Source organism: Arachis hypogaea, chromosome 3, assembly GCF_003086295.3.
Source record: "Arachis hypogaea cultivar Tifrunner chromosome 3, arahy.Tifrunner.gnm2.J5K5, whole genome shotgun sequence".
NCBI classification, from domain to species: domain Eukaryota; kingdom Viridiplantae; phylum Streptophyta; class Magnoliopsida; order Fabales; family Fabaceae; genus Arachis; species Arachis hypogaea.
In genome coordinates, this window is record NC_092038.1 from 135,654,051 (window position 1) to 135,664,405 (window position 10,355).

Below are 10,355 nucleotides of genomic sequence, written 5' to 3' on the forward strand. Positions count from 1 at the left end.
TCTTCGAGTTGAGGGAGCCCAAAAGTAAGTAGCCCAAGCTTTAGAAGCGTTGAATCACCTATTTTTGCGACTTCCATTGATTTTTCTGTTATTGCTGTAGTAACTATTTATGTATTTGTAATTTTGTATTACGAAAAATGCTCGAAGTTATAAATTTGGTCAGAATTTGATGTGTAAACTAAAAACAATGCGTCGGCAATGAGCTATATCTTCTCATATTCGCATATAAATAGCGAGATAAGTCTCACTCTTTACTTTAGAAAAAAAAAACTAAAAAGAATGCGTCTTGATGAATAACGATTCGTTATTGGATATTGCACGCGCTAATTTGATTTAATATTTGTCAAATAAAGTAGATTTGGCCTGTAATTAATTACTTGTCTTCTGTGAATTCGAAAGGACTGTATATGAAATAGAATTATTGCAAGTTGATTTGTTATTCCCCTTTTCAAATGCTCGCAAAAATTCAGGAGAAATACATAAAATAAATTTTAACGAAAAAAGCAGAGTCAACAAATAAATATCCCTTTGTTTTGAGAGAAATCAAAGATGAGAGATACATCTCTAAATCATGAACACGATATTGAAGAGTCTAAGGACAATTGGTCATAACTCCTAAATCTAATACGAATATAGCCAGCTGAACTCTTGATAAATGCAACCTATTTGGCATTCTGCATTGTTTAGACACAAAAAAATGAAAAATGCACAAAAACAAAGCAAAGAAAAGCAGAGCACAAAACAAAGCATAAATAAAAATGCACTAGGATGCTAAACCTCACCAGTTACCGTTGTTAACCTACAACTTTGTACATTGGTTCCAAAAATATCTCCATCACGCTTGAATGCTTGATCCTCCCTCCAAAACTCAATAGAGGACATCATCTTAACATCAACAAGGTTCACAGCTAAGGAATGCTTAAGAAAATCCTATAGCTCACAAATCAAGGAATCAACAATTCCCCAACATAAGTCAAAATCAGATATTGTTAGAATTTTCTGCTATAAACCACGTTGGACGAAGATTTGTGCCTAAAAGCTCTCTCATCTTGATCAGGGTTGAAAAGAAGATTAGTCCAATTTGTGGATCTCTCAACAATTCTACTAGGAAGTTGATCGCTATCTTCCCCGCCTGAGGCTTCATACCCGTCGCTAGTTGACCTTGACAGTGGAATTCCGTTCAAATTTGCAACACTGCCACCAGCAGCCGAAGGACCAGCAAGCTGTCTAGCCTCTTCGATTCTTGACGAAGACACCCGGAAAGGGTGGATATCGGGAGACTCTATACTGCTTTCAGAAGAAGTCACAACATTCGCAGCTGAGCTTGACATTGCTTGACTCATATGAAATGCGCTGCGTGGTTCAAGTTGAAGAGGGGCTAAGCTAGACACTCCACTGAATCCTTTACCAATATTATTTGCAGAAACATTTGTCATGGAAGCCATAGCTATGTCAGCAGGAAGGAAACCCTGCTTGCTGGCAGCGCGCCGTTTGTTGTCGATTCTGGGGACTTGTCGACCCCGGCTACCAAAACTGCTCTCTGGCTCTAGTCTGAAAGCATCATTGTGTCTCACCACAGGCTTCAGAATTTTGGACCTTTTTCTTGCTTCAGCAGCAGCCTTGGAAACCTCTTCTGCATTTAATCGCGCCAATGTCCAAGGACTAATTTTGACTGCTCCAGGATTCTTTCTCTTAGATGGTTCTTCTCTAATACTCTTCTTTCCAAGTGAGCTTACGGAACCGGTTTCTGGTGGGATTACGTCAAACTGCAGCCAATGAAAGCAACATATGGTGCCATATAAGAAAATGGAACACAAAAGCACCAGGGATGTCATGTCTGACAAAGAAAGCACATTAATACCAAAAGCAAGTTGAATTTTTTTTTAAAAAAATGTTACCTGATCTTCAACGAACAGGCGTGGTGGTGTGCACCACGAACCACGCTGGAACGTAGTGAAGGAGCTCGCACTGCTGAATCCAGTAAGTGAGCTGACAGTTGACATTTGAGGACTTTGTTGACCACCAACTCCTTGCTGCTCCTGCTCTTGCTCCCTCAGAGCTATGATGTAATCATAAGTGCTGATTCCCTGAGTAACTCAGCAATAACCATAACATTTGGCACCAAAAACGTACACTTAATGAGAATTACTAGAAAGATGAACTTGCAGAGGATTCAGAAAAGGGTACACAAATATCAGAATATTTTCAATTGGCCTCCATCATTTTCTCTTTGCTTTCTTTTTTCCTCTTAATGCCTAATGTTTTACAAATGAAATAAAACATTGCACCAGATTAATGATGTAGCAAGCAACTGCCAAGTTACCTTTTCAACAAGGAGGATGTGAAAGAAGAAAAGCTGTGCAACAGGCAAGGTAGCAATCATAGCCAGAATGGTGCAAACAGACTGAAAACAAAAGAAATGAAATATATTCCGATTTCCGAACACGTAATAAAATAATATGTTATAGCAGTATAGTAGCCATGTACTAAGATAAGAGAAAGACAAGGCAGAATGCTTACCACCACAATGACAAAGGGAACAATAGAGAAACTACTTCCCAACTTGGAGGAGATGTCAGCAGAAAATTGCTTTCTCTCAACAAAACCATAGATAAGCACAAATATCCCAGTCAACCATTGAAGAATAAGCTGCAATCTCAAGCCCAAGATTTAAAAAACCATGTATAGACCTTTTAGTAGTTAATCTAAATTTAAATTAAATAGGAAATAAAAATGAATACTGGTGTTGCTCTTTAGTAGTTTGGCGCTTGGAAGGGAAATCAGAGAATCATGGAAAAGACACACAATATTTTGGGTAATACATGGGCCTGTTTAGTTTCTCTTTTTTTTTATGATAAAAAAGGGATTTTATAACTTTACAACAACAACAAAGCCTTATCCCACTAGATAGAGTCGGCTACATGGATCAAACGATGCCATTATGCCTTATCATGTATCATAACTTTGTGAAGGAAAAAGTAAAAATAGTTAAAATAGTATCATATTTTCTATTTCATTTACCATTTTCATATTATCCTTCACAAAATTCTGAAAATCGTAAACAGTAAAAATAAAAACAGAAAGCAAACAAGCCCAAGGATTTCCACAAAACAGAAGCATATTTGAATGGATGGGTAAAGAAGTTCTTCCTACATAGTTGAAGAGATTATGTAATGACTGGCAGGTTTGATCATGCGAATGATATGGTGGTAGGCATAGGTAGATATCTTGCTTACCAAGAGGATAGCAACAACCATGAGAGCAAAAAATTGCCGGTAGTTTCTTTTCCCTATACAATTGTTAAGCCACTGCAAAAACCAAGGAGCAAAAGTCCTTCAGATCTTGTCTTAAAATGGTTAGGAAATAAATGAGCAATCAGATTATTATATCATACTCTGCAATGATGATCGAAGTGATCTACACACTTGTCGCAAACTCTACAGTGCTTGCTGTACTTGAAGACCTACAACATTATGTTCTTCAATGGTATAAACTTTTTATATAATGCATAAGCATAATAAATTGTAACCAAAGATAATATGTTGAAAAATAGATTCCAAAAATGCATTTCTTCGTTGGAATGCTTATAATGTTTCTACCCACCTCAACTTCACACAAGCTGCAATAGAACATGCCATCTTCGCTTATTTGCTTATCACAAGATTCCTTGCTTGAGCTAGAGCAGCTGCAGACATATGCACAAGGAGAGCATACCAAGAGAAGACATGACGATGCATTCTTCTTCTCTACTGAATCAGAAGCATCTTTCATAGTTCCTTCTGTTCCAGGTGCCTCCTTGTCCACAGACATTGCTCCAACCGTTGAAGCATTTGCACCGTGTATCGAAGAGGTTGATTCTCCTCCTAATTTAGAATTCTTTGGTTCACTATGTTTCTCACTGTATGGGATTTTGAGATACTTCTTGGATTTGAAAACCCCTGGATCTGCTGGATCTGTTGCTGCACACCAAATGTACAATCCAAAGACACAAGTAATCTGCCAAAAGAGGTGAGCTAGAGATATCAACAGATGTACAGTCCAAAGACACAAGTAAATTTATGATTCTTTCCTAATAATTTTGTTACAGGCATGTACAAAATCACATCAAATAATTCAACAAAAAAAATATACATTTGAAAGTCATGTATAGATGTGGAAGCCAAAACAACTGTGAAAAGAGAAGGAAAGGAAAAATTTCAGAGCTTAGAAGTGCATATCAGCCTATGTGTGAACAGTCAAACATTTGTTATTCCACTGAAGAAGAAAAAACCTGACTAACTTAACAACACCAACTCTTTTCATATCCGGCTCACAATCAATATAAACAACTAAGCTACTAAGCCAGAGCAAATCCCAAATTCACAACAAAGACCTAAGAAACATTCCAGAAGCTTTATCATATATACTCTCTCCGTTATCAACTAAGTGCCCGCTTTAAATTTCTACTTGGAGTATGAAAACGATTGTAATGTATTGGAGTTTCAATATTTAGAAGTGAATTAACAAAATTACCTATTAGATTATTACAGTAATAATTCTCTCTCTAATTAGTTTATCCATTTATCTCTGTCACCACTTATTCCGAGATTGACTAAAGTAGTACTAATAGGGGTATGACTAAAACAAATAATAATCTTACAGTGATTTGCCAAGTAGACAGCTATTTGTGGAAAAAATAAAATTTTATAAATGGGCACTTATTTGAAAACAGAGGAAGTACTGAAATAACTCAAATGTATCAATTATTGTAGTACTACTAGCAAATTTGCCCCTATTTTGGAATTCTTCAAATTTGTTGTCTTCAACTTTAGAAGATGAAGTTAAGGAAACAGAACTCAAGAAATCACATAATGGAATAGAAGAAAATGCCACTCTCTTGTTTGGATGTATAATATCTTTTATGATGGAAAAGAATGGCAATGTATGAGATTTTTTAGTGTGTCGCTCCTTGACCTTCCAATTTGGAGGTTCTAAACTAAAAATAGGGATCTTGGATGGCAAGCAATAGACATTTTTTCGCTCCTTGACCATGGGACACTCCTCCCTCTAAAAATTCTTTCAAACAAGAAGGTTTACTTACATTTGTCCATTCCACCCTAAGCCACTCATCCCCTTTTTCATTAAACTATTAAAGATAGTGGTGAGGTGTGGTGGCAACTAGCAAGGTCATTACAGAAAACCAGCATCTGGAAGTATCCATTGGGAGGGGAAGGTGTCAAAGGGCATGCAGTAGCTGAGGGAAGCCGGCCCTCGGTCTCATAGGCACATGGTTTCTTTCTGAACCCCCAATCAGTGTGTCAGCCATCAGAGAAGGGCAAGCCAGTGTCCCTCCGTGGATCCAACCAACCCCCCCCCCTCCTCTTCACAAAAAAAAAAAACCATAAAGGCTCCCAAATGGTGGTATCAACCCTTGTCACTACCTACTACACCATTAATGACACTCCCTTTAGAAGCACACTTTCTCTAAAACCTCAAGCCACATTACTATCTAAACTGAGTGGTAAATTATGAGAAGGAATCAGGGTCAGAAACACAAATGAAATCAAACACTTGAATGTAAAATAAAATTAAAAAAAAAAAGCATAGATCTCATTCCTTTTCAAAACACCAAAAAAAAAAAAAAAATTCAAAGATGGGTTACCAGCGGCGTGTAGAGTCCCATGACAGCATACTGATACATCTTCTTACCAACAAAAGGAGCGAAGAAGACATAGAAGGCAAACCCCAGAGACAAATACACTGCAATAGCCACCACCTACACAAGCATTTTACCAGGAAATAAATTAAATTGAAGGAAAAAACAACACTCAAAAGAAGCGAAAGAAAAAAAGAAATGAACCTTAAAATTGACACCTACCTGGAGTGGATGATAAGGTAACTGCCATCCATGCTTCCTCATATTTTACAAGTTGAAATGCAAACGTTTCTGAAGAAGCAGAACCAAAAAGGCATACAAAAGCAATGCAGAAGAGAACACTAATCAGAGAACACAACCACTGCTTTTTGCTGCTTTTTTCACAACACTCAACACTGTTATCTCATTTTCTTCTTTTGTTACAATGGGATAAATGGGGTGGGAAAAAAATCCCAGATTTAAGTTAACCAAACACGAAAGAAAGCAGCTTGGAATGACATATTGAGATGGAACCAAAACAAAAGGATGAGAATTGAGGTGGTGGTAGTTGTGGTGGTGGGTGTGAAGAAACAAGTAATGAGAGGTTTTGTGTGGTTCAGTGCTTGACGAGAAAGCAAACCCCAGATTATGAAATAGGTAGAGAAATAATCTTTCCTGGATAATGATTCTTGGGTTGTGTGTGAGATGTTTTTTTTTTTTTCTTTTTCTCTTTTTTTTTTATGTGGTGGGTGCAGACACTTTATTTGTAGTTGTTCTTGAAGACTCAAGAGTCAAGAGATCTGTGACTACTGTGGCGTATGTTCTCTTTCTCTCTCTGTCTTTCTCTTTCCATGCTCATAATTACATTGGGGCACACCTTTTCACTTTTTGGGTTTCTCTCCTTCTGTATATGTATGTTTGTGGTGCGTTTCTGTTTGGAAAAAAAAAAAAGATTTTTTACTGTTTCATGGAGTAACGTGCTATATTAATAAGAGTATTTAATAATCATGCTATCTTTTAAGTTTTATCTATAAAATTATCATGTAAATCTTATTTTAATATATAAACTCATATTTATTTACTACTGTATTGTATTATTTAGTGTGATATTTAAATGGAGATAATTTAACAGAGTAGTTGTGTTATTGAGTAGGGGTAAGGCTATTCCGGCAGCTGCAACCTGCTAGTGTTACCTTTTTAAGGAGAAGTGGGACAAATCATGTTTCGGTGTTTGTATGTATGTATGTATGTATGTGCCAGCAAGCATGACTTTGTTTCAATTTAAAGCCATCTCTCTCATATTTAATCTCTCAGTACTCTATCATTCTCTATTAATTACTCATTACTGCTCAACTGGTAATTTAGTCATAAAACTAGTTATTATTTAGTCAAACAAATATAAAAAAAAATCATATTAATTAAGTGGACTAACTATTTATTAAATACCATAAAAATTTATAATTAACAAATACAATTAATGGTTAATGAGTAATAGCTCAAATGGTATAGTCTCTTCATACTCAATTAAGAGGTTGTGGGTTCGAGTCTCCTATCTTTAGTTAAAAGAAAAAAAAAAAAAACAAATACAATTAATGTTTCTTAACTTAGCAAAACTTTAGTTTTAATTAAATTATGGATTTAACTATTTTATATCTTAAGAGTATATGTTAAGATTATAAATCAAAAATTTTTTTATTAAAAATATAAAAATATTAAATTTTTAATATATTTATTAATTTATTTTATATTCATTAAAAATAACATCTAAAATATCTACTAATAATAATTTTATTATGTATTTTTTGGATATATATTAACTAAATTCTTAAATTATATATGGATTTAACGTGTGTTTTTAGAACATAAAATAAGTTCACTGCTATTAAAAAATTTTAAATTTTTTATTTTAATAAATACAAAATAAATATATTAAAAACTTAAATTTTTATATTTCTAATAAAAAAATTCAGTTTGTAATTTTAATATGTACCTTGCAGCATCACAACATTGATCAACCCATTATGTATATACTTAGCGACACAGTTAATGTAACCAATACACTCGTAGTTATAAACATTCTCAACCTTATTAAATGAGAAGTTGACTCCAAGTTAAAGCAAAGAAAAGACTAAAATTTGAGGTAGAAGACAAATAACTTAAAGACAGAGTATTGGGAGGCCAACTTCACGTTTTTTTTTTTTTTTTATTAGAAAAAATTTTACTCAACTGAAATGCTAAAATAATACTTCTCTCTTCTTTATTTATAAAATGTATATTTTTTTTTATAATTATTAAAAAATCTCTTCTTTAATCTATTTTAAATTTTTTGTATTAATTAATATTAACTTTATCTATTTTTCAAGAAAAAATAAATTATTTTTTACAAAAATACTCCTTAAAAAAAATTTTTTTGTCACTCAATTTTTTACTAAAATTCCTTTTAAATTATTTTTTATTGATCAAATTGTATTTTTATCAAAATATTTTTAAAAATTTAATAATTAAATTATTTTTTTAAGATATCCTTTAATAATTTTTTAATTATTAAATTGTGATTTTATCAAAAATTTTGTTAACAATTATTTTTATATTTTACTATTAATTTTCTGATATCAATATATATTATTTTAATATTAAATAAAAAAATCTTACCACTATTAATATGTATAACAATTAATATATATTGATATCAGAAAATAATCTTATCAATATTTTTTATTTAATATTAAAATAATATATATTGATATCAAAAAATTAATAATAAAATATAACTATAATTGTTAACGAAAATTTTGGTAAAATTATAATTTAATAATTAAAAAATTATTAAAGGGTATCTTAGAAAAAATAATTTAATCAATAAAAAGTAATTTATTAAAGGATATTTTGGTAACAAAAATTTAATGACAAAAAAATCAATTTTTTACTAAAGAGTATTTTTATAAAAAATGATTTCGTTTTTTCTTGAAAAATGAATAAAGTTAACATTAGTTAACACAAAAAATTTAAATGGATTATTGAGAAAAATTTTTAAAAGTTATAAGGGAGGGGAATATACATTTTACAAATAGAAAGAAAAAAAGTATCATTTTAGCATATTTCAGAAGAGAGGAGTAAAATTTTTTCTTGTTCTTATCATTATTATTATTATTATTATTGTTGTTGTTGTTGTTGTTGTTGTTGTTGTTTAGTTAATTTATATTCTAAAAACACAAGTTAAATTATTAATTAATAAATTTATTATAAAAAATTGTGTAAACTTTAGTTTTAAATCCAATTATTGTGTATTAAACAAAATACAATATTTAAATTTTTTTACTAATAATAATTTTAACTTGTATTTTAAGAATATATGGTAGTTAAATCTATTATTATTATTATTATTATTATTATTATTATTAAATTTTATTTTTTATACAATATAAAATTCAATCATGTATTATGATATCAGTAAAAAAAATTCATTTTTAGGTCTATTATTTAAAGAATCATCCAAACACATTAATTTAATTAAATAATTATACACTATCAATACATCAAAATTAAATTATTATTATGTCTTAATAATATATTTTAAGAGTATTATAAAAGATATTTCATTAAAATGATAATTAAAAAGATACATTTAATTTATATTTGTAGTATATGAAATAATAAAAAATTTAAAAAGTATATTATTATACTCTTAAAATATACTATTAAGACATATTTTAACTATTATTATTATTATTAATTATATTTTCTACTTGTAATCGCAAAATTTAATTGGCTTCTGATCTTCCAAAGACTATAATTGAGATCCAAACTCACAACAATATATAAAGCCTTTTTTATAATTTGCATCCCTCAATTAATCTAATTATTGTTGTAGATATCCAAAAAAAATAATAATAATAGTTTTACTTATTTTCTTTAAAGTAGTGATTAATTTTTCTTTTTTTTAGATTAAGACAGAATGAGCTAAACAACATTTTGTCATCCCTTTGCACCAAAAATAAATAAATAAAGTGAGTAAAATATCTTTCCTTTAAAAAATGACACCAAGCAAACCAAATATTATAATTCCCTTTTTTTCCATATTAATGTTATTTATTCTAGTTTTAAATGGTTGAATTTTTTATTTAAATTAAATAAATATAATATTTACGAAAATAAATAAACAGTGAAGTAATTACAAAAATACATCTTCGGTCATATTTTAGATGTTGAAGGTATTTTTAAAAAATGAGCATATTTCGAATGCACAGACCCGTTCTGTGATACCGTGACTACGTATCATATCTCGAATGCACCCATGATATAAATATGCGCTGATATCGGACACTGAGCATCCAAGATACGCGCGTTTCATGATGGGATCTCAACATTTGAGATAAGAACGATTGCGTATATAAATCACAGCACCCGAGAATAACGTGCATTACAACTCTTTATTCCATTTTTTTGAGCTTTTGGACGTGTGAAATTGAGTTCCTTCAGAAAATATGGCCCCCTCAACAATATGTCCGCGAATAAGACATCAATAGACTGAATGATACTTGGCACGTAATTGAAGCGTTAGACTTTGAAGTTAGTAGTTTAACATTTTTTATTGTTAGTTAATAATAAGTTTAGATGTTTAGTCTTTAGTGACTTAGTTAGTGGAGTAGGTATTGTGAGTTGCTGAAGTTAGAAGAGTTACATTAGTTTGTTTGGTCTACTTAGGATCGTTGTATACTTTGTATAATTAATTATAATTGTT

The 10,355-nt window shown here is 31.1% G+C and overlaps 1 protein-coding gene across 1 annotated transcript; it reads right to left on the bottom strand.

Moving 5' to 3' along the window:
- Positions 1–509: 509 nt before the first annotated feature.
- Positions 510–6,499, bottom strand: LOC112734127 (probable protein S-acyltransferase 22). The gene is made up of 9 exons (XM_025783337.3): positions 5,858–6,499; positions 5,642–5,755; positions 3,604–3,996; positions 3,395–3,463; positions 3,237–3,308; positions 2,521–2,649; positions 2,324–2,404; positions 1,899–2,087; positions 510–1,766 (listed from the first exon to the last, which is right to left on the bottom strand). Exons 1-9 carry the CDS (start codon positions 5,897–5,899, stop codon positions 990–992), a joined length of 1,866 nt encoding a protein of 621 aa, XP_025639122.1. The 5' UTR covers positions 5,900–6,499; the 3' UTR covers positions 510–989.
- Between the last annotated feature and the right edge of the window lie 3,856 nt (positions 6,500–10,355).